This window comes from Tenrec ecaudatus, chromosome 2 (genome assembly GCF_050624435.1).
Source record: "Tenrec ecaudatus isolate mTenEca1 chromosome 2, mTenEca1.hap1, whole genome shotgun sequence".
Lineage (NCBI taxonomy): Eukaryota > Metazoa > Chordata > Mammalia > Afrosoricida > Tenrecidae > Tenrec > Tenrec ecaudatus.
The window spans coordinates 197400789-197426779 of NC_134531.1; the positions used below are offsets into that span (position 1 = coordinate 197400789).

General features: G+C 37.3%; 2 protein-coding genes and 1 non-coding gene across 3 annotated transcripts; 1 reads left to right on the top strand and 2 right to left on the bottom strand.

Annotated features, from left to right (window-relative positions):
• Positions 1 to 5380: 5380 nt before the first annotated feature.
• LOC142441670 (small nucleolar RNA SNORA76) lies at positions 5381 to 5510 on the top strand. The gene has a single exon (XR_012783027.1). It is a non-coding gene; the product is annotated as a small nucleolar RNA SNORA76 (small nucleolar RNA).
• Positions 5511 to 9879: 4369 nt separating this feature from the next.
• LOC142440306 (olfactory receptor 2T1-like) lies at positions 9880 to 10815 on the bottom strand. Its single transcript, XM_075542779.1, has one exon. It carries the CDS (start codon positions 10813 to 10815, stop codon positions 9880 to 9882), a length of 936 nt encoding a protein of 311 aa, XP_075398894.1.
• An 11456-nt stretch (positions 10816 to 22271) lies between these two features.
• LOC142441187 (olfactory receptor 2T27-like) lies at positions 22272 to 23210 on the bottom strand. Its single transcript, XM_075543239.1, has one exon. The coding sequence runs from the start codon at positions 23208 to 23210 to the stop codon at positions 22272 to 22274; it is 939 nt and encodes a 312-aa protein (XP_075399354.1).
• Positions 23211 to 25991: the final 2781 nt, after the last annotated feature.

Genomic DNA, 25991 nt, shown 5'->3' on the forward strand with positions numbered 1-25991 from the left:
AAATAAAACCAATCACAAACTTGTATTGACTTCATAGGACAGGGTAGAAAGTCTCGCCTTTCTCCTGATGAGTGATAGGTGGTTTCGAGCTACTGACCTTTGGGTTAGCAGCCCAATGCATAAACACTACACCATGAGGACTTCCAGATAAATCCTGAGAAATATTACATTTAAACAATTTACAACTATATTGATCACATGATATTCTATGGTTAAATTGATAATAAGAATTTTAAAAGATGCATTGATAATTATTGACAATTAATAGGAAAAAGTTGGAAGCAAAAAGAAAGGCACAGTAGTTGGAAAAATTGGCCCTGGTGATAGAAAGGAACCTGGATATTGCATGATAGAATTTTGTAAGACCAATGATGTATTAATAGAAAATATCCTGAAACAACAAAAAGACTATTACACACGTGGACTTCTCCAAATAAAATGCAAAGAATTCAAATGAACTACATCTCTGGAAAGAGATGATAGAAAAGCTCAATATCAGCAGCTAAAACTGAACCAGAATAGACTGAAAGAGACCATGAATTGCTCATATGTGAATTCAGGTCGAAGCTGAAGAAATATTAAAATAAGTCCGTGACAGCCAAAATATGTCTTGAGAATATCTTACCTGGGTTTTGAGCACATCTCCCTAAAAGATTCGACACTTTGTACACTAATAACAGAAGACCTGATGAGCTACGGAATGGCATAAAAAACATCATTCATGAATAAAGTAAATGGCCATCAGAAATACAGGAAAGAGAAAAAAATCAAAGTGGATCTCAGAAACGTATTCTTATGATAGGGTAATTGAGACAAATGAAAAAAATGATGAAGTCAATGAACTGAACAGAAAATTTCAAAGGGCAGATCAAGGAGATAAAGTATTATGATAAAATGTGCAAAGACCTAGAGTTAGAAAAAATTTTAAAAGCCTCACATTTCAATATTAAAAGACTCTAGGGGCAAAATGTCAAATGATGCAAGAAACATCCAAAGATGGAAAGAATATACAATTATTTACTAAAAAGACCTAACCTACATCCAACCATTTCAAGAGGTAGCATATGATCAAGAATCAATGACACACAAAGGGGAAGGAAAATCAAATTCCACATAAGCCAGCAGTTCTCAACCTTTGGGTTGTGACCTCTTTGGGGGTTCAATGACCCTTTCACACGAGTCGCCTAAGACCAATGGAAAATACATATTTCCGACAGTCTTAGGAACCAAGACACCACTCCTCTAGCCATCTCCAGACTGGCCAGACCACTCGCAAATATGCTGATTTGGTAAAAAAAAGAAAAAAAAAAAAGAGGCTATCTCAACCTTCCCACTGGATGTTGGTTTTTTACGCATATTGTCACAAAATGTACTATGTAGTTTACGGGTTGTTATATTAAGATTGTTATCCATGCTACACAATGCTTCAAGACAAAATTTCATTTATTTTCAGTTTGAAATAAATATTTCACAATATTTAATTATATATTGTTTTTGTGATTAATCGCTATGCTTTAATTATGTTCAATTTGTAACCATGAAAACACATTCTGCATATCAGATATTTACATTATGATTCATAACAGTAGCAAAATTACAGTTAAGAAGTAGCAACAAAAGTAATTTTATGGTTGGGGGGGTCACCACAACATAAGGAACTGTATTAAAGGGTCACAGCTTTAGGAAGGTTGAGAACCACTGACATAAGCAATGCCTGAGGCTGATTTCTATGAGAATGAGGTCATACATGTCCCAACCTCTAACCATCTTTCTCAAGACACTGTTTCTCAGCTGGGTTCATTGCAATGACCACAGAAAACTTACAGATAATTCTCATGATTATGGGGTTAATTAGAAAAGTTAACAGATTACAATCCAGGTGATATATGCTCAGGATACATTTTTCAGGACAGTTTCTTTGTCATGGCTTCAGGCACGCCTCTCTCTCATCCTCAACATAGCCTCTTCCTTGCTTGGCAACGTTACAAATCTCTTTTAAGGCTGTCAATAAATGCACGAAGGGCGTTTCACACTGCTATAAGCCTCAATTTGAAGGCAGTTGCTCCAGCTCTATGGGCCAGCAAGTCAAGGCCCCCTAATTAAGTATCTAAAGGCAACAACTCCATAAACCAACTTTCTGTCCCAAAGCACTCAGCCTTACTTGCTCTGTGAGCAGGTCTCACGCTCTGGTTCCTGGAACCATGTTAACTGTTCTGTTGCTCCTCTGCTGTCAAAGTTGTCTCTGGGAGCAAGGAACTTCAGTGTGCAAGGAGCTTGGAGTCCAAAGGATTTTCTCAATTTGTAGCTCTTCTCTCTCGCTGGTAGTGAAATCCTCCTCCTGCTTCTGAGATGTCTGATTTTATATCCAGCAGGACGGCAATCACAATAAACTCTATTAACAATCATTCACAGGTGGATGATATAATCTAATCATCTAATCTGTATTTTCCCTACCTTCCTACCCAGATACATCAGGAATACAAAGGTTGTTTGGCTTGACGAGCCATATTAATTCACTACTTTTCACCTCTGGAAAAAACGTTTGTGTGTGTGTGATGGAAGTATGCAACCAATTAATCTTGTCACGTGATTTTATTTTCTAATTTCACATTAAATACTTATTAAAAGTTCATCAGGTACAAACGTAAGAACAACACCACACAGAGATTAGGTGTTGTCTATAGGATGAAGTATATTCACTGAATCAAAGACAAATAGCTGGAATATATCCATCCAGGAACCAATGCAGTGATTATTTCCTCTCTCTGATTACTACATTAGCTTAATGTTTTATGTTTCCCATAGTCTCAAACTTAGGTTCTACAGGATTAGAGATTCTGAACTTGGGAGCAGTCATTACCTTATGGGGACAGAAATGGATGGGTAAATGTTTCCTGTCATTTCCCTTCAGTTAATTTTGTAGATCAAGAAACAAGAATTCCAGTTGTTCATAAAACAACTTTGATGAGAAACTGTTATATTTATATTCCCCCTTTATATATACCACACCTTTCCCTCTATCACTCCTATATCCTAGAAGCATCTCCCAAATCTATGGCTCAGACTCTGCTTCTGAAAGAAAATAAGCAAGACATTCTCCATTTCCTTCCTCCATCACTCTCCCTGATCCTATTAGCCACAACCACAAAGACCTTTTATTAGTACCCACTATTACCATGAACTCTTTCAAATTTATGAAATTCCCCCATATTTTAATCTTTCTTTTGAATCATTTTATTGAGGGCTCATATAGTTCTTAACACAATCCATACACACATCCATTGTGTCAAGCACGTTTGTATATTTGTTACCACCATTTTCAGAACATTTTGTTTCTCCTTAAGTCCTTGGTATTAGCTCCTCGTTTTTTGTGCCTCCCTCTCCCTTCCTCATGAACCTTTGATAATTTATAAATTATTATTTTTTTCATGTCTTATATTGGCAACTTTTCTGTTGTCTGTTCCCCTGGGAGGGGATTATATGTAGATCATTGTGATAAATTCTCCCATTCTCCCCCACCACCTTTCCCTTCCCGTCTTGTTATTGCTACTCTCATTATTGACCTGAGAGGTTTATCCATCCTGGATTCCCTGTATTTCCAGCTCTTATTTATACCTGTGTACATGCTCTGGTCTAGCCAGATTTGTAAGGTAGAATTGGGTCATCATAGTGGAGTTGAAAGAAGCATTAAAGAACGAGGATAGTTGTATGTTTCATCAGTGCTATACTGCACCTGACTGACTCTTCTCTTCTTCACGACCCTTCTGTGAGGGGATGTCCAGTTGTCTACAGATGGGCTTTGGGTCTCCACTCCACATTCTCTCTCATTCACATCGATATGAATTTTTTATCGGGGTCTTTGATGCCTGATACCTGATCCCATTGACAACTCGTGATCAAACAGGATGGTGTGCTTATTCCATGTGGGCTTTCTTGCTTCTCATCTAGATGGCCACTTGTTTGTCTTCAAGCCTTTAAGACCCCAGATGTTGTATCTTTTCATAGCTGGACACCATCAGCTTTCTTCATCACATTTGCTTATGCAACCATTTAGTCTTCAGCAATCATGTTAGGGAGGTGAGCATCACGGAATGATGAGAGCAAAGTATTCTTGCGTTGAGGGAGCACTTGACCCGAGGCCCAATGTCCATCTGCTATCTTAATTCTTAACATATAGGCATAAATACATAGGTCTATTTCCCCATCGCTATATAAAAATATATTTACATACGTACCTGCCTGTATTTAGACCTCTATCAGTGCCCTTCATGACCTATTTCTTTCCTCTATTTCCTTTTACTTTCCTCTTGTCCCATTATCATGTCTGGGCTTTATTCAGGTTTCAGTAATTCCTCTCAGCTACATTGCCCTTGATCAAGTCCTACCCGTCTTCTTATGACCTCCTCACCATTGATTTTTATATCACTTGTTCTTCCCTTGTCCCTGGGTTTGTTAACACCCCCTTCTTTTCTCCTGCCTCCCTCTCTCCTGTGTTCCCCCAGAACCATTGGTCCCATTGTTTTCTCCCCATATTTTGTTCTTAAATTAAGAGGTAAAAAACAAAACAAAAATAACCTGCTTTGCCCTACCTTGACATGGATACTCCTTATATTTAGATATCATTAAATAGAACTCTTTCAAAGATTTTTTCTAATTCTATTAAAAGTGTAAGTGTAAGTCAGGGGCTTATGTGGAGAACAAATGTTTTGAGAATGATGAGGGTAAGGAATGTACAAATGTGCTTTATACAATTGATGTATGTATGGTGTATTAGTCTGAGTACTTTAGAGAAACAAATCCACAGAAATGCATGCATAAGAGAGAGTTTTACATATAAGGTCAAGTGCACATCAAGAAAAAAATCCCAACCCAGTGCTGCCAAGCCCACAAATCCAACATTAACCCATTAACCCATATGTCCAACATTAATCCACAAAGTCCTCCTCCATCTCACAAAACAGACGCAATGATGCGGACTGCAGGAGGAAAGCTGAGTCAGTGAACATGTAAGCATCTCAGTGCTGGCAGGGTTCCCCACAGGGTGCTCCAGCACCCTGGGCTGCATCAGGGTAGGTCCATGCAGCTTCTCCATGGGGATGCCTTGCAGGAAGTCAGCCTTGCAAGCTGATATGGGGAACTGCTAAGGCAGCTGCACCCTGGTCTGACCAGCACAAAGCAAGAGAGCCAAGAACTAGAAAGGTGAGGCTCACTGAGCCATTTATCACTCCACCTTTCAATTAACTGTACATGTGTTTATCAGCCAGGTTGGCACATAAACTAACCACCTCATATAGATTGTGATGAGTTGTATGAGCCCCCAATAAGATGATTTTTAAAAACTATAAGTGTGAATGCTCTAACATAAGAATATTATTTTAGGGCGCTGCTTTTGCACCCACCGCGCCTGCCTGTGGCACAGGGGGTTAAGCTGCAGCGCCAGAGCAAGTGCTGGCTCATAACTGGGGCCGCCAAGCCTCTGCGGGCGGCCCTTTTAACCGCAAACAACATGGGGGGAAAAAAAAGAATGTTATTTTAACTTCTATGTCTTTCGTTAAAAAAAATGTAGGTCACAAATACCTAGCAAAGTTTCTGACACCAATATTCTTAAGTGAATAAAATAGATTAAAATACATTTTGTCCAATATAGAGGTGAGCGATAATTTTTATGAGTGATAAAGTTTCAAGAGTAACAATAACTAAGGAGCTGTATAAATTTTCATTCTTTTTGCCTTTAGTTAAGCCTGCCAATATACATGGTTAGGCTGTCCTAAAAAGTCACTCTTTTAGAAGGCCATGATAGATTTTATGTGGATCCTAATGGTAACAGTGGGTTTGAAAATTTCTCAACTGAAAAGACACTGCGGATATAGAAATATTACTGCAATACTGTCACTACAAATAGCTTCGTTTTAATAAGGTTTATCATAAGGTAACAAAATTGAGGAGTCTTGAACAGTGAAAACATAATTTTAAAGGTGCCCTCCCAAGGGAACTAAGTCAATTGGTTGAACCTCAATCTGGTGAGACAGTTCAACATTCAAGGATATTTTTGATGTTTTATGTAATCACCTTGTGTGGGTATGACCCCTTAAAGAGCTGTTTCTATGCCACACTCAAGAGTGTGTGTATTTGTCTGTCACATTGCTGCTATCCTGGGGTGGACATTATGAGCTTCCTTTTTCAAGACACACTGTGGAACCATTTGTGGAAAATATTAGTAAGTTCCACCAATTCCATTTTATTTCCTCTGGAAAAACAATTACATGCTATTTCCTACCATTCTTTTCAATAAGTGTAGCATTTGACTAGAGTCTGACAAATAGAACAGAAAAAATATAATATTTGCCACATTTACACTTTGCCCAGAGTAACTTCTTATTTAATCTCTTCACCCTCTTCTATCCTCGGATGTCTGTTAAACCACCAAACTCACTGCAGCACACTGCCATTGAGTCTATTTCAATTCATATGACCCAATATGACAGAGCAGGCCGCCTCTATGGATTTACAAGACTGTAAATCCTTACACAAGTAGAGAGCCTCCTTGTCCTCCCATGGAGTGGCTGGTGGTTTTGAACTGATAACTTTCCATTTAGCAGCACAATGAGTGACCCACTAAGCTGCTAGGCTTCCTTAGCTGTTGCCAGTTTATTCCTGGAAAGCACATGTTGAAGATGGCAAAACCAGTATATGCCGAGATTTCCAAATTGATGCAAAGAGCAATGCCATATGAGCACCTTTACCCTATGGATAGAACTATTATGAGCCAAAATAAACTTATATTATGTTGTCGCTGGGATTTGGGGGATTGTTTGTCACATCCGGTAGCGGTTTCTTTACTAATATTCATTCTCTCTGGGGTTTTGAAGTAGTAACGGGCGTCCCCTCAACCTTAAAAAGACAAGAAATAAATCCTCTATCCAACATATTGTCCCCTTGACAATTCTGTTGAGGTAATGAGGTACAACAAACTAACAGAAAGCACTAGGCTCTTATCTCTCCTGCATCTATCCTTCTCCATGCTCCCCAATTATTTTTCTTTTAGATAGTGGATTTGGATGAGTGACTCATATATTCTTGAATTGTCTTTCTCCAACACTATTTTAGCTATGTTTCTCTTTTGTCCCAGGAATTAATCTAATGGAAATAAGATCTAGCAAAAAATATCACACATTACATGTGTTCCAAAGTAAGCGGAAATGAGAATGACTACAAAAATGCAGATTAAAGGAAGAGAATACTATTAGCTTGCATTTTTAAAAATATGCCTATTGCTCCATATTTCTGTTGTAACATATATGTATTATGAATCTCATAAAATTAGAGCTTTCAGTCAGTATTATATATGTAAGTGGAACATTTCTAAAAATGTATGTATATGTATATATGTATCTATGTATATATATTTACCGTTTCCATATTTATTTTCATAGAAAAAGATTAAATCTGAGTTAGAACAACCAACATAGTTTGGTGTTCTCTCTGAACCTTCTCCAGGAAATGAACTCTCTGCCATCAGCTGATGGCAATTTATAGCTTCCCCTAGGGCAGGGTACAACTGTTAGAGGCGGGGTGGGTGGGGCCAAAGATTAGAAACCTTGTCTTTCTCCTCAGCAGGGCCTCATGGTTTCACATGGCTGGCCATGAGATTAACAGCCTAAAGTATAACCACTACACTGCCAGGGCTTCTTATATTTCAGAAACAAAAATACAATATTTATTAATATTTAAGAATTTTGTTTCTCCTAATAGAATCCTCAATATCCTTTTGTAGTAGCTCTTAAGTTAACTATCTAGTCTAGTAAAAGTAACTTTATAGACAACTTAGAAGAGTGAAACAATCCATTTCTCTTATTTGGTTTCTCTTGTGTGAAATATACATTGCCCACTACTTGGAAAATATCTAAGGCACTTCATATTTCCAAGAAATCAGTGTAGTTGGAAAAGCAAAAATTTTTCCTTCCAGGGAATTTACTTTTAAGTTACTTTTTAATATGTTATTTCTGCTACTAATATATATACTATATAGTATACATATTATATATATCTGGCATATTTTGACCGATTTATATTTGATCATCATTTTATGATCTGCCAAAATGAGAAGGGAATGGGAATTATCCATACTGATAGAAATGGAAATTTTATCAACACAGTGAAGAATGGCTGATACCTGGAGATAATAAAAATCAGGTTAGCGTTTAGTTGGCTTTATTTCATTTGGAGTCCTCTCTGAACATTATCCCTTTACATTTGCACCTATCTCTTAAAGCTCCTACTTACCCCTTAGTATTCCCATATAATCTTGGTGATGCACCATTTCCAAATAGAATATATGAGTAATCTTTATTGAAGTCATTAAATCTGCCCTGAAAAGCTAGTGGGGTGTTAATTTAATAAAGGAGGGCATCACAATAATACTAGAGAACTATTATTCTTTGTAAGTATGGACCTTATATCATCTGAAGGCTTGACTTGGACATAAATTATAAGAATGTATTTCAATACTTACTAGAAACAGAATGTTTTTGTACTAGAAGTCCCAAAAATACAGTATTAGAATAGTATTAACAAAGAAATAAATATGTATTTTTAGAAATATCTAAATTTTACTAATCTATATTCATGTCACTTCAGTTTCTTCTAAGCTTGAAATTGTCATATGGATTTATTCTTACTCAGAATGGTAGTAAAGTTCCAAGAAAAATCTGCTCTTTTAGGGAAATAGTAATATATTCAGAAGAAGATATCAATCAAATGCATATTATGTGTCATACTCTTCAAGTGACTAAGGATAAAGCATTAAACAAGATGATAAAAATGAAGATTGAGTACCTAAAATATATACTGTATTAAATGGTAATGATTGCTAAGGGGGAAAAATTGTCAACAAAAATAGATTTAAAGGAAAAGGATTTTAAATTTTTGATAAGATCTCGTGGACTTTTGAATTGAAACCCAAATAAAATGAAAGGAAGAGCATTTTTGTATGAGGGAACAGCATATTAAAGGCCCTATGGCAGGAACATATTTGTGTAATAAGCTGGTGTTATATACAGTAAAACCCATGAGCCTAAATCTATGCAAACCTGGCAGAAAAAACTCAATTATTTTCCACCAATAGAGAGCAATAAAAATGATAAGACTGAAACTTTTAAAATGTAGAAGACGGGAGACCCCAATAAACAAGATCATCCCATCAACTTCCAGTTTTCACAAATTTCACTGTATTTAAAAGATCATATGCTCAAGGAGAAAGAATAGGCGATAGAATCATAGGAGAAGCAAAGAGTCAATCTACAATTATGATGCTAGCAAAACTTTGAAAAATTAAACAGCAACTGTGAGGTCAGCATGGAATTTTATTGTATCAAACAAAATAAACACAATGAAATAGTGGTTGCTGAAGTAATTAATGCATTTCCACTTCATGTTAAGTTCTGATGATAGGAAACAGCAGCAGCCTGAAGTTGACAGACCTTCCTAGATAAAATAAATGTCTGCATGACTCCTCCTTTGTTCTACTCTTATACCTGATTGATGGTCAAAATTAGAAGTCAAACTCATTTCCTGAGATGGCGTAGAAGAGTGACAGGGATTCTTATCAACCTTCATCATAGACTAGGAAGATGAGTAGACATGCTTCCATCTTTTAACTCCCAAAACCATTTTTTCCCAAATGTTTCTATGAATGCCACTCTACTGAACTAAATCATTTGCTTCAAACACAATCAGGTGATTAAAGGCTCAATGGACAAGTCTTAAAATAATCTATGTGCCCTAATTGAAACTATAACAGAAAAAAGATGTAACCTAAGGACTTTCATTCCTGGAATGGAACTGTCTTTGATGTAAAACATAACAGTAGTACTTTCCAAACTATTTTGATCTGTGGCTTTTCCCTAGTACTTTCCTCAGAGCCTCTGCCACCTCCTTGTTCCTCAGGCAGTAGATGAGGGGGTTCAACATGGGAGTGAGGATGGTGTAAAAAATGGAGAGCGCTTGATCGAGCGCTGGTGTGTGCGAGGAGCCAGGTGTCATGTAGACCACAATGCCTGGCCCTAAGTAGAAGCTCACCACAGTTAAATGGGAAGAACATGTAGCCAGGGCTTTCTTCCTCCCCTCGGGAGAGTTCATTCTGAGAACAGTGAGGAAGATGCGAATGTAGGAGGCCATTATGAGGCTGAAGGGGATGAGGATAAATACGATACTTACCACACACACCACCATCTCATAATCCGAAGTGTCCTCACAGGATAATTTCAGAATGGCAGGCATCTCACAGAAGAAGTGGTTGATCTCTCTCAGTCCACAGACAGGAAAATGCATAGTGTATATGGTTTGAATCAGTGAATTTAGAGCACCCCCAGCCCATGACACTACTGCCATTAGGAAGCAAACCTTGGGGCTCATGATTATTGGGTAGCGTAGAGGGTTACAAATGGCTACAAATCTGTCATAGGACATAAGGGTTAAGAGGAGACACTCAGCACCACCAAGAGTCAGGCAGAAGAACATCTGCACGCCACATCCAATGCGTGAGATGCTGTTCTTTCCTAAGGAATAATTGATGACCATCTTAGGGACTGAGCTGGAGATGTAGACCAAGTCTATGAGGGAGAGTTGGCTGAGTAAAAAGTACATGGGAGTGTGGAGGTGAAAGTCCACCCAGATCAGGAAAATAAGGACAGAGTTTCCTGTTAAGGCAATGAGATAGACCAGAAGGATGAGGTAAACCAAAAGGCTGACGTGCTGAAAGCCAGGGAAAAGACCCAAGAGGATGAAATCTGTGGTTGATGTGTCATTTCTCTCCATATTTCAGCCTCATCTGTGGCAACTAATGGGTAGTAGAAGGAAAATATAGGTCATTTGTTAAGTCTTATGTCAAATGATAAGCCTCTTTAAAGACGTTTTTTCTTTATCATTTTTTTCACATATTAGCAGGCCTCAATGATATTCTACATATCTTTAGGATTTCAAATCTTAAATGTGATGTTTGAGTTTTAAAAAATTTATACTGATCATTTTAGGGGGTCTGGCGGTGCCATGGATTAAAGATCGGGCGGCCAACGACTATGTTAACAATCCAAAGTCATGTTTCTCTGCAGAAGAAAAACGAAGCTCCCAGTCTGATTTACAGTCTCAGAAGCTCTATGTGCACCCACTGTGAGTCAGAGCCAACTCAGCAGATGTGTGCCTTTTAAATTTTCTTTTCTTCTACTCAATTATAATATTCACCCAAGATTATTTGGGGTTTCCTGGGACAGTAAATTCCAACTTCTTCGGTCTCCTTTTTGTTTCTGACTTAATAATAGAAGCATTTCACCAATGATGTATGACGTAACTCATCCTCTGTCAGTATAATCTATCTTTAATAGCTGAAGAGCCAGCTACATCATTTGTGGGGCCTAATGAAAAATTTAAAAACATGAAATCCCTATTTCAAAATCACCAAGAATTTCAAGAGTATTACAACCGAACATTCAACCAACCGTAGTGAACGTCTAAGAATGGGGCCCTGGGCTGTTACACAAATCATAAGCCGATGGACGTGTCTTGGCCCAAAGAGCTTGAGCTATCACCTTTATGCAGCCCCTTTCAAATCAACAAATTGGTTTCTGCAACTCTTCTGAACTCATTTATGTAGTTCCAAACACTTGATAAACACGCTCACCAGATATCCCGCCAATGCGCTCAATTCGAGATGTCTAAAATTGAACTCCCTGCCTCTCTTTAGTTGATCTTCCTTTTCATTATCATCCAAAACATTGAAACCCAGATTTATAATCTTGAAGCTAACTTTGATTTTCTTTCTTGTATATTCAGTTATCCTTCCCAGAAAAATTTGCCCTATCGGTGTTTCTCAAACATATCTCCTCCTTTCCATAGTCATTATTTCTAACAATTTTAATCTCTCATCATCCTGACTGTCCAGTCTCCTTCTCCTTCAAACCATAAACACCACTCAACTTTGTTCTGTAGTGAGCTCACCTTTTGAAATGTTTCCCATTAATTATTAAATTATACTCATCATTCTTTATGTAGACATTCAAATACTTAACAAATATGGCAAGTAATTTATCTGGTCTTTTTTTCTCCTTATAGCAAATTAACCATGAGATCATGAAACATCACCATACCTTTCTATGCTGTCACTCATAGTTTGCCTGACATTTAAGCATCTTATCTGCAATATATTCTGGGTAAAACCCTCCCCATCTTTTAATTTTCTACCCACATATCAACATCTTTCTGATGGTTTCCCCAAACTGTATCTACTGACAAACAAAAACAAACAAACATACAAAATAATAATTTCTTCCTCTCTCTAAAGTCTGGTAGCACATATTGCTCTGTCCTGCAAGTGGCACTCAACATATTTTTCCCCTCTCAAAATATTTGATTCCTCTTAGAATAAAACTTTGTCATTATATATATTTATATTTTAATCCCTACATAGTGTGATCTCATTACTATTCTATACAGTGGATCATAGAATAGATGAAAAGATTTTTGAAATGTTTGAGTATAGATATTTTAAGACGATTCCATAGTTGTTATTATTCACTTTTGCAAAAATAACACATAAGGAAAATGGATTATTTATTCATTTTGTAAAGTCAACCTTCAAGGACTATCAGGCCATCTTTCAGAGATATTAAAACTGTAGATTTTAGTTTATTGGTGGTTGGAGAATCAGAAGCTAATGAGGGGAAAGAGGATCAAGAGAAAAAGAAAATTAAAGTTGAAATGAAGGAGTAGGAATAAGAATAGACAGTCAAAAAAATCAAGTTTGAATATATAAAGGTGACTAAGAAAGAGGAAAAAGTGTCACCTGAAATAATGCTTTATGCATATATGTATGAACAATACATAATATTGGTATGTAAGTAATAAAACCCTGCTTTTTGGCACCTTTGAAGACTCCTAAGGACCTGAAACCCTATACCTAAAATCTAATTTAGTCTGCATGCAATAATTAAAATTACATGTATCACAGAATATTTAGAATAAAGGAAATTTTCCAGAAAATGACAAACCTTAATCTGAAAATCCAGTCAACCTTCTTTTTTTTCTTACAAATTCTGTAATTAATTTTAGTGTATGGTTACTATTCTCACATGGATACCCCAAAAACTCTCTCTAAAGAATGAAAATACACATATTTAATTTGCTATTGCCTCCTCAGCATATGTTCTCTTTCACTGGTTCACAGACTTGGCCAAGAGGCTAGTGTGTCTTTCCATAATAAAGTGATGGCTAAATCTGACCTGGGGAACGTGGTGGGAGAAGGCCGAAGCTAAATGAGAGTTTTCATAAACTGAGGTAAAACTCATTCATGCTGGTGACAAGGTGAGTGGCATGGGACATCATTTCAAATGCCCTATGAGAGATCTGTCCTTCTACTTTAACAAGATCTCCTATCTACCCAAGCAGCTACTTCTTCCCATGGGACTGAGAGATGCTTCTAACTCCCTTGATAATCCAACTCCCTTGTCGTCTTCAAGACTCTCTTGGGTTTATTTCTTTTCCTGATGATTAGAAAACCTAAGAGCGCCTTCAATATACTGTGAAGTTAGTTGTGTGAGAAATTATGCTCCATACCCCAAACACACACAACATTTACCAATCAGTTCAGTGAAAAGGCACAACTCAATTTATGTATTCATAATCCAGAATATTCCAGGATATGAGTGATCCTTAAATAAAATTTTCTAAAGTAACAACACAGAACAAAAAATTTTGAATAGACCCACAGTCATGAATATCAGTGGATTAAAAATTGAGCTCATAGCTTTTCTCTGTAAACTCATATCTAAAATATAGTCTTTGGAACTAATACTACCATCAGTGAAACGGCTCAAATCACACAACTGGACAATTGAATTTCATTTTAATTTAGTAGCTTAGCTTAAATGTAATTGATATGTAAAAGATAAACTTTATATATTTAAAATGTAAAAAGTGATGGCTTGACATAAGTATTCCCCATGAAACCACAATTGAAATAAATAAATATATATCACCCCAAAAGTTTTCCTCATTTCTAATTTGTATTGCTCTTTCCTTTAACTGTCTATCCCACCTCTTTAAGCAATTGCTAGCCCACTTTCTGAAATTAAATATGAATTTTCACTTTCTGGGATTTTAAATTAGTGGATTCAAAGAGCACATATTCTATTTTACCTCACTTCTTTCATCAAATATAACTATGCCAACATTCATCTATGCTGGAGAATTGCATGAATATGCAAAAGTACTTAAAATTTGCCTATTGGTGGATATTTTGAGCTATTACAAATAAAGCTGCTATCTAAAATCATGTGTAAGTGCTGAATTCTTGATCACATGTATATTTAACACAACAAAAAACTTCAACTTTTTTCCAAAATGGTTGTACATGTTTGCATCCTCATAAGCAATGTGTGAATGTTCCAGTTTCTTCACATCTTCTTCATGTAAATATTTTACATTTTTTCCCTTTTTGGTCTGTTTCCTATTTGCTTTAATAGTTTGTTATATATTCTGAATAAAAGTCTTACCTGAGTGATTCTTTGCATATATTTTCCAAATATTTCTGGGGTATATATTATATTAATGTATCTTTCAAAGTTAAGAAAATTTTAATTTTCATGAAGTCTAGTTTATCATTTTGACTGTTTTATTAATGTCTTTTATAATAAAACTAAAAACCTTTGCCTAACAAAAGACTACAAGGTTTTGTCTTGTGTTTTCTTCTCAGTGTCCTAATTTTAGGTTTTATGTATATGATCCATTTTTTTATTTGTTGAGTTTATATTTTATGTGTTAAAATATATGAACGAATTAGAGGGTGGTTTTTGTTGTTGTTGTTTTGTTTTGGCAAATGTGCATGCAACTGTTTCAACACCATTTTAAAAATGCCTCATAATGAGGAAAGTGTATATATAATATAATGGTCACACAATGCCCAAATTATATGATACTTATTTCCCAGAATGTACTGTGCACAGTAAGCAATGGATAACTGATAGCCTTCTCTGCCCTTCCTGTGTAGAGCAAGGAATCGGGCTCTTCTTCCTCCCAGTGTTGTAGAACCTTATGAAAGCACAGACATTTAAGTGTTTGAACATTAAGCAGTTAATGGCTTTATATAGCAGCCAAAAGTTGTCTCCAAAAATTATTCCAGTTACGCCAAGGTAAAACTCGAATTTATTTTCTTATATGGGTCATTCAGGATTGCTTTTTTGCCTTATATTAAGTATCATTGCCAGATTCTGGGAAGATGCAGCATAAACTGATAATTATTTGGACCTTCCATTATACAACAACTGAAAAAGCAATATATGACCCTGTGGGATTCTGCAACAATAACAAAGCTGCACACAGATGACAGTCAATGAGTCAGCAATGATTTTTACAACACAAAAAAGTTGCTTCTTTCCCTCTCCCCACTTCTTCCCAAGCCTTGCAGTTTTCAGTGGTGCAAACTGGGGATCCAATCCCAGCAAAAGACCTTGACTCCTTGGCACTAAATCTCTTTCCTGTGCAGAGAGACATATCCCAAACTTCTGCTTGAGTTCTGTTATATATTTGGGAAACACTGGAAGTTGAGAAATGAGATTTGGAATTTTCACATTCTAATGAAAAAGGGAGATAAAAGGTTCTATAACAGAGAGTGATAAACCGGAAGAAAAATAACAAAAACTCACTGCCACCGCATACTAAACCAGAAGAAAAATAACAAAAACTCACTGCCACCGCATAATAAACCAGAAGAAAAATAACAAAAACTCACTGCCACCGCATAATAAACCAGAAGAAAAATAACAAAAACTCACTGCCACCGCATTGATTCCGCTCGTAGCGTCTCTGTAGCATGGGGTAGAACTGCCCCAGTGGCTTTGCAGGACTGTAACTCTTCCTGAGAGTAGAATGCCTCTCTTATCTCCCAAGAGTGGCTGGAGGTTTTGAACTGCTAACATTGCAGTTAGTTAGCAACACAACACGTAACCCATCACACTACCGGGCTCCTGCAGAGAGTATTAGGAAATGTTAAACAGATTGAACGGCTCTCTCTACCAGCTCTTTCTTTCAGAACATGGTGGCAGCACAGACATTTACTACTGGGAAGCTCTGAGAAATTTAGCAACCTCAAAAATGCCAATGCCCAAAGGAAAAAATTGCAGGTCACAAAGATAAGAGAAATTATGGCCCATCCATGTGAACAATAGCAAAGGGGTGAAAAGAACTTTATGGAAGCTTAAATAATTAAAAAAAACTAGAATATGATTCAACAATATCAAGCACAATAGAAGTTATATAGGGCAAGTTAAATAGGGACACCGTGGGAATAACCACCTGTGTTAGGCTGGCTTTTCTCAAGAAACAAATCCAGTGATATTTATATACATATAAAAATATTTATAACAAGGAGGAAATTTGAATCAAGAACGTTACCCAATCAACCACGGAGCAGAGCAGTAGGGCAAGTCTAGTTCAAGGTCATGGGGTAGATGCTAAACTGCAGGGCTATTCCGGCAGTGCTGGGGAACCAGGAAGCCAGAGGACAAATCAGGAGCCCGGGGATGAGGCAGGAGGCAGCAAGACAGAGGCTGGTGCAGGAAGTATTGAGTGGACCCAAGGCTGGCAACATAAGAGGTTGATGACGGCTCCCAAGGATGGCAGGTCTCATTGTGGCCACTAGCCTAAGCCCCAAGGAACCAGATACAGGAGAGAGAGAGAGAGAGAGAGAGGGAGAGAGAGATCTCCATGGCATCTCTTTCACAAATATCGAATAGGCCACACACCAAGGAGACATCCTCAGGATGTGACCTGCGTGAGATGTGCTCCACCCATACCTTCTTACAGGCACAGCTAAGTTAATACTAAACCTACCACACACCCCTAGATTCTTCAAGTCCTTAATGGTGGCACTTATGCCTGCAAGAACTTCAAGAATGCAGTATTGCTTTTGCCTTTTCATTAACCTAAAGGAAGTTCTAATAGATTCCGCTTGGTTTACTCACCAGAATGCTCCTTATCAGTGGCTCTCAGCCTTCCTAATTCCACAGCCCTTTGATACAATTCCTCATGTTGCGATGAAACCCTCAAACACAAAATCATTTTTGTTGCTATTTCAAAACTGTAATTTTGCTACTGTTATGAATAGAGAGACCACTGTGAAAGGGTCATTCAACCCCCAAAGGGGTTGCGACCCATAGGTTGAGACCCGCTGCCTCGTTTAGTATGCCGGGAACCCAGTTTGGGGATGCTGCCGTTGCTGAGTATTGCATTCTGGAACTGGGTATGTCACTTCAGAATTAGTTTGGGGTGCACTGAGACCATGTGAGATAGACTTGAGTTAAGATTCCATTAAAAAAGATTCCATTAATAACTTGACTTCCATATAACCCCACTCTGACTGGTGGAACACAGCAATGTTTGCATATCCTGGAATGAGTGTCAATTCAGAGCCAGCATTCAGTAACTCCCCATATTTTATGGTATCATCTGGCCCATCAATAGTCACTCTTGGAAATGGCCAAATATTCCTTTGGGGAAAGCTGTAAGGAAGATTTCCAGTAGAGAATTTTGGTGATGTACCGGGTTCCTTCTTCAAGAATATCTAGTCTTCCCTTCATTCAGTGAGTTGAGGATCTCTAAATTTTCATGAATGTTGGTATCTTATGTATGAGTGAGACTAAATGGATTCATAGTGGAAATTTGAATCAGGACTTAGTTTACTATGCAAAGAATAATGATTCAAGATGAATAGCATCCCATTCATAGTATAAAAGAACTGTCTTGTACAAAAGATCTATCTTGTACAATTCTAACTTTGATACATTAATATCTATTACACAAAAGGAAATCAAGTCAATACAACTATTTCTCAAATTAATACACCAAGATAGTGATACAATGTGTTAGTCTGGGTACATTAGAGAAACAAAACCACAGAAACTTATATGTTTAAAAGAGAGTTTTATATAAAGGGTAAGTGCACATCAAGAAAACATTCCAACCCAGTGCTGCCCAAGCCCACAAGTCCAAAATTAGCCCACATGTCAGACACCAATCCACAAAGTCCTCCATCTCACAAAACACATGCAATGACGCCGACTGCAGGAGGAAAGCCAAGTCAGTGAATGTGTAAGCATCTCAGTGCTGGCAGGGGTCTTCACACGGCTCCTCCAGCACCCAGGGCTGCATCAGGGTAGGGCCATGTGGCTTTTCCTCAAGGGTGTCTTGCAGAAAGTGAGCTTTGCAAGCTGAAGCAGGGAACTGCTAAGGCAGCTGCACCCTGGTGAAACCATCACAAAGCACGAGACCTGAGAATTAGAAAGAAGAGCTCAGGGAGCCATTTATCTCTCTGCCCTTCAATTGATCCCACATGTGTTTATCGGCCAGGTTGGCACAAATAAACCTTAACTATCTCATACGGAAAGCAAAGAAGTTTACCAACACCTGCGGTCTGAAATTGATTAAACATGCAATCAAGATGCATTGATAATTATTACTGATTGGAAAGAAAAAAATGCCAACAAAGAGAAAGGAATAGTAGTTGGAAAATATGACCTTGATGAGAGAAATGAAGCTGGATTTCACATGAGAGAATTTTGCAAGACCAATGACTTCTTCAAAGTAAATGTCTTTTTTCAACACCATGAAAGATGCATGTAAAAGTGGCTTCTCTAGATGAAATGTACCTAATTCAAGTTGAATACATTTGTGGGAAGAGAACATGGAGAAACAAAATATCATCAGCTAAAACCAGACCATGGGATGACTGTGGAACAGACTATTAATTGCTCATTCATAAGTTCAGGTTGAAAATGAAGAAAATAAAACCAAGTTCATGGGAGGCAAAATACAACTTTGAGTATATCCAACATGAATTTCTAGAACGTAGTTGACACATCAAATACTGAACAGTGGCAGAAAATGTGATGAGCTTGGGAGGACATCAAGAACACCTAATATGAAAAGAGCAAAAGGTCATTTAAAAGACAGGAAAGAGAGAATATAAAGGTGAATGTCAGAAGAGACTCTGAAGCTTGCTTTTGAGTGTAGAACAGCTGAGACGAATGGGAAACATTTTCAAATTTCCAGAAGACAAATTAAAATATTAAAATGAAATGTGCAAAAACCTAGAGTTAGAAAAGCAGGAAGAACATGCTTAGCATATCTTAAACTGAAAGAACTAGTAGATAACTTTAAGCCTCAAGATGCAATATGGAAAGATTCTAGGGGTAAAATATCGACTCATTCAGGAAGCATTAAAGGAAGATTGCAAGAATACAGTTACTGTATTAAAAAGAACTAGTTGACATTCACTCCTGTCAAGAGGTATTATGTAATCCAGAACCACTGGCTCTGAATAAAGAATCCATGCTGCACTGAATATGTTAGCCTAAAACAAGGCTGCAGGAATTGATGAACTACCAATTGAACTGTTTCATCCTCTGAAACACTGGAAGCACTCAGAGATATGTGTAAAAAATATGAACAACAGCTACTTGGCCAATTGACTGGACAAGATCCTTATGTTTATGTGCTCATTGCAAAGAAAGGTGACCCAACAGAATGTGAAAATTATAGAACCATGACCTTAATCTCTCATGCAAGTAAAATTGTGCTGAATGAATATCATCCCACAGCAGTTGCAGCCACATATTGACAAGGAGCTTCCAGAAAATTAGGCCAGATGCAAAAGAGGACACAAAACAAGGAATATCATTGCTGAAGTCAGATAGTTCTTGACTGAACACACAGGACACCAACAAGGTTTCACTGTCTTTTATCGGCTATATAAAGGCATTTAACGGTGTGCGCCATGACAAACAATAAATAGCCTTGAGAAGGGTGGGAATTGCAGAACACTGCATTGTGCTTCTGAGGAACTTATGCATGGATCAAAGGCAACTGTGGGAACACAACAAGAGTCATACAACGTGGTTTAGAGTCGGGAAAGTTGTGCATCAGGATTGTGTACTGTCCCCATACCTGTTCAATCTGTATGCTGAGCAAATAATCAGAGAACTGAAAGTGAAGTGGACTTGAACCATTTGCTTAAGAAAAGCAAGGATTGTGGCCTTGTATGACCTAAAACTCAGTGTAAAGGAAAAAAAATCCTACACCTGGACCAATGGGTAACATCATTATTAAAGGAGAAAAGATTGAAGTTGTCAAGAATTTTCCTTGCATGAATCCTCAATCGATCAAAAGGAACCTAAAATGGGGTGAATCTGCTGCACAAAACTTCTTCAAAGTGTTGAAAGGCAAGGGTCTCACCTTGAGGGTCAGGATTCTCCTGACACAAGCCATGGCATTTTTCTCCTAGCTCATATGCTGTGAAAGTTGGACATTGAAAAGGGAGTCTGAAGAAAAATCAATTAATTTGAATTGTGATACTGACAACGAATGTTGAATATATCATGCACTGTCAAAGAGCGAACAAATCTGTGTCTTGGAAAAAGTACAACCAGAGTGCTCCTTAAAAGCAAATATGGTGAAACTTTGACTCACATGCTTCGAACATGCTATCAGGAGAGACCAACCTGTTGAACAAGATGTAATGCTTGGTAAAGTAGAGGGCAGTGAAAAGAGGAAGGGTTGAACAAGACGGATGGACACCGTGGCTGCAACAATGGGCCCCACCATAAGAACCATTGTGGGAGGAAACAGGACCTGAAAGTGTGTCATTTTGTTGTATGTAGGTTCTCTGGGAATCAGAACGGCATTAATGACAACTAACAGCAAATTAGCTCAAGTCTGACAAGTTACTAGTGACCAGTAACGTGCTTTCAGGTTAGATGGTTGTTCACTGAACCTAGAATTCTTCTGAATGTATAGCTGAAGTAAGTATTCAGTAGGCTTCCCAACTATCTCACATCAAGGGACACTGCGCCTAATTAGCTGACATCATAATGCTACAACTCAATATTTTGATTGCTAGTTTGCCTTTTCTGTCCATTATAGTAACAACATCAACTTTGTTTAATAAATAACATTTTATTGTGACTTAGTGGAGGTTTCCAAGTCAGATTTTCATTTTCATTTTTCCAATCAAGAGTTGAAATAACGTACCAAATCTCCCAATAACTTGCTCTGAACCTCACCTTTTTTTGTCTATCTCTCTTGGTGGTGGGAGAAAAGCATGGCTTTCTACTCTCATAAAAAGTTAAAATCTAAAAAATTCACAAGGTCCATTCTATTCTGTCCTATATGGTTGTTATATTGAATATTTAGTTATTTTGAGCCAGTTTTGCTTCCAAACATAGAATTAGATACGCTTTAGAGAAAATACTTTATTCTTGTCTTTATATGCATATCCTGTATTTAAGGAATGCACATCAGTATTTTTCATTTGTTATAAAGGTCAAGTGATGAGTATTATTACTTAACTCACAGCTTCTTTGTCAAGATCTCTATATGTATGATATATAGCTTTATTAATAGCAATGGATAGTTTAATAACAATAAATCCTTATGTATGCAAAACATTTTATAGTCAACAACATTCACAGATATTTTAATTATTTACAACTACTGATTGATCATATTTTCAAAACCACAAAAACTTTATTATAGTTGGAAAGTCAGGTATAATGATACCCATTTTACATATGCAGAATATGAGGAACAAAGAAGCTACATGGGATAGTCCAGGTCACACACAATATTTTCAGAGTTAGAATTAGAATTCGTGTCTTTACTTATAGGTTCCCCCTAGAAAACATGTGTGCTTGAAGCTCCTAGTGTAAATAATAGATTGACTAAGAGTGTAAGTCACTCCTTGTTGAACTTTCCTGAGAAGGGAAAGTTGGAGTTCACTGAGGTTAAACAATAGACACAGCACAAGAATATCAGGTCAGGATTAAAACTGGGATACTTTTTATTATCACTGAAGACTCCCTTCTTCTCTTGTCCCTACAATTGTGCTGTATGACGCCAGGGATTCTTTCAAAGAAATGCTTTGCCCTTTTTGACTCTTGAATAAATTCTTTACTTGAAGATCCATATGTTTAAGGTCTCACACTCTTTATTGGATTCTTGTAAATGATTGGTAGCTCTTTAAATTCCAGCCCCTCAGAATGTACATATTTCATTATTTATAAATGTGCATGTTTTTAATAGCAAATCTAGCTGTCAAAAAGACTCATAAGAACTACAGAAAAGAAAGATGTCCTTTTGTTTTCAACTATAATAAAACATAGTGATCTCTTAGGTTTCAAGTCTCCATTAAGCTCCATGAACAGCCATCTTTTTAAAACCTGAAAAACACTTTATTGAACAACCCAGGGGCTGCCCATAACTTTCTTCAGAGCTCCCACTACCTCCTTGTTCCTCAAGCTATAGATGAGGGGGTTCAGCATGGGAGTGAGGATGGTATAGAACACGGAGAGGCCTTGATCCAGCTCTGGGGTGTGGGAGGAGCCAGGTGTCATATATACCACTGTGCTTGGCCCCAAGTAGAGACTCACCACAGTCAAGTGGGAAGAACATGTGGCCAGGGCTTTTTTCCTTCCTTCACGAGAGTTCATTCTAAGAACAGTGAGGAAGATGCGAATGTAGGAGGTTATAATTAGAGATAGTGGCACGGTAATAAAAATGATGCTCATCACCATCACAACCATTAGGTATCCTAAGGTGTCCTCACAGGAGAGCGTCAGAATGGCAGGCATCTCACAGAAGAAGTGGTTGATCTCTCTGTTTTCACATGTGTTGAAATGCATTGTGTAAATTGTCTGTGCCAAGGAATTCAGCATACCTCCAATCCAGGAGCCAACGGCCATCTGCATGCACACCTTGGGATTCATGATGGTTGGATATCTCAGAGGATTACACACAGCCACATAGCGATCATAAGCCATGAGAGTCAGCAGGATGCATTCTGCGTCAGCTAACATCAGCCAGAAGAACATCTGAGTGCCACAGCCAACACGTGAAATTGTTCTGCTCCCAGAGAAGAAATTAGTAGCCATCTTGGGTACTGTGCTTGAAACATAGGCCAGGTCGATGAGAGAGAGCTGACTTAGCAGAAAGTACATGGGAGTGTGGAGCCGAGAGTCCACCCAGATAAGGAGAACAAGGGTAGAATTTCCTACGACTGCAATGAAGTAGATGAGAAGGATGATGGAGATGAGAATGCTGGGGTGTCTGTTTCCAGGGAAAAGTCCGAGGAGGATAAAATCTGACTGCCATGTTGCATTTCCTTTCTCCATAACTCAAGAATTCTGGCTAAAGAAGCAAACAAAACATTGGGGAGAAACCATCCAAATTATTACATTTTATAATCTGGAGATTATAAAAAAAATTATTTAAGTCAAATAAATTCCTCTCTATTCAGAATCTAGGAAACAAATTCTTCACTTTATTTATATATTTATCTATCATATCCCAATATTTGAAGCCTACGTATACAATAGTTTTACATATTAAGCCAAAGAGATATTCTAAGAATCAGAAACTATTAACCTGGGAAATTTCTATATGGCCTCTTGCTTATGCCTGCTTTATATATGAAGAAATGTAGAAGATACTCAACATGATGTACATAATTTCATTGACGTGTACAAGCCAAAAATGCCGAGATGGCAAGTGTTTTGTTACACATATGGTAACAAGAATGAAGAAAATGCTCTAGAGCTGATTTTGGTGATGACTGTACAGTTCTAGGTGTGACTGAACTATTAAGTTGCATGATATATTAATTATATGCCAATAAAACTATTTTAAAAGAAAAAGTAGATAGATGCCTAGATGATAGACAGTCATAAACAAACTAGTTGTCATCAGGTCAAAGTCTGTCTCAGGGCAGACTCATGCAGAACTATGTTCCCTGAAAATAGGCTCGGGTCTCTCAGAAGTCCATCATTAGATGGATTTAAGCTGCCAGTCTTGGAGTTAACAGTTGATGTTTATGTATTTGAGCCAGTATACCAACTATATTTGAGCCCATTTTTGGAACCATTGTGTCAATCCATCTCATTGAAGTCTTTTTATTTTTCAATGACCTATTCCTTTCCCACGCCTCTTGTCCTTCTACAAGGACTGGTCCCTAACACGTAAGAAGTATATGAGACAAATCACATCAAATTACTCAAAGGAATATGAGGAAGAACCTAAAAAATGATGCTTATTTGTTTTTTGATGTGAAGGGGATAGTGCATTTGGAATTCTTTCCACCAGGTCAGACTGTTAATAAAGATTGTATTTAGAAGTTCTGAAAAGATTGCATAACACTGTGTGACAAAAAAAAGGCCTGATTTGTGGAAGATGGGGGACTGGTCTTGCCACCATGACAATGCACCTGCTCAAGCAGCCATTTCACTGAGAAGGAATTTTGGAATAAAACAGCATGCCTCTTTTGCCGCATGAACCTTACTCACCTGACCTTCCTCCATTTTGTTTCCACTAATGAAGAGGGACTTGAAAGGACAGCAATTTGATGACAGAGAAGAGGTGAAGAAAAAAATGAGGGAGGTGCTGTCAGCCATCAAAAAAGATGAGTTTGATAAATGTTTCCAATAATGGAATTTCAGATTTGACAAATGTATTAAGTGTAATGGAGAGTACTTTGAAGGTGATGAGGTTGTTTTGTAAAAAAATTAAATATATAGCTCTGAAAAACATTCTGGTATTTTTTGATACTCCCTCGTATGTTGGCCAAACATCTTCCAAGAAAGATTTATTTGTTCTTCAGGCAGTTCATGGTACATTCAATATTCCTCAACTCCACCATAATTCATAAACAGCAATTCTTCCTTGGTTATCCATGGTCTTTGTCTAGCTTTCACATGCATTTGAAGCAATTAAAAATACCATAGACTTGGATCACATGCATGTTAGTCCTCAAAGTGACATATTTACTCTTTAACCTTTTAAAGAGGTCTTTTACAGTAGATTTACCCAATGCAACACAACATTTGATTTTTTTTACTCCTGCTCCCATGAGTTTTGAATGTGGATCAAAATGTCAATAATCTCTTTTGTTGTCTTGATGTTGATGTAAAATGTATACTGAAGCCCATAATCTTTGATCTTCAGCAGTTAGTGCTTCAAGTCATTGTCTTTCAGTCAGCAAGATTGTGTCATCTACATATATCAGACTGTTGATGAGTCTTCTTCCAATCCTGATTCTAGGTTCTTCTTCATATAATCTAGCTGCTCAGATTATTTGCTCAAATTATACATTTAATAAGTATGCCGAAGAAATATAACCCTGACCCACACCTTTTCTGATTTTAAACATGTAGTGTCCTTTGGTTCTACTAAGCACATTTAATTGCTCTAGAATTTCCATTCTTTTCAATGTTATCCATAACTTGTTGTGATCTACAGTCAAGTACATTTAAGAGAAAATGCCATTTTTGGCATTGTATGATTTCATTGCATATTTCTGGCATTGTATGATTTCAGCCAAAATCCATCTGTAATAAATGATACAACTCACACTACATCTTCTGAATTTAGCTTGAATTTCCGGCAATTTCCTAGTAAGCCACTGACAACCATTTTTTTATTTCTCATTAGTAAATTGTTACTTTTATGTGATATTAAAATTTTTCAATAATTTCATCATTCGGTTAAATCACTAATTGTTTGAATGGGCACAGATATGAATGTCTTTCCACCTGTTGGCTAAGTAGTTGCCTTCCGTATTTCTTGGCATAGACATGCAAGCCCTTGCAGCATTGCATCTGGATGTTGAAACATCTCAAGTGGTATTCTACCAACCCTCGAGTCTTCAATACAGCCTGGACTTTGTGCTTCAGTCTCATCGGGTCTTGATCGGATGTTACCTCCTAACCGTTTTTTAACAAGATAAGTTTTTGTTGTTGTTTTTCCATCAGCAACGTTGGTCTTTTCCTTACCACTGCAGTTTTCAATTTTCTTAAAGCTTCTTCTTAATGGGCTCTTGCTGCAGGGAAATCTATGGAGATTTTCCCTTAGGAATCATACAAATCAATTGTCATAATTTTCTGAACTAGAGTCTTTGCCTT

Bases quoted from the DNA above. Each gene is read 5' to 3' on its own strand.
- LOC142441187 (XM_075543239.1), bottom strand. From the start codon at position 23,210: ATGGAGAAAGGAAATGCAACATGGCAGTCAGATTTTATCCTCCTCGGA.
- LOC142440306 (XM_075542779.1), bottom strand. From the start codon at position 10,815: ATGGAGAGAAATGACACATCAACCACAGATTTCATCCTCTTGGGTCTT.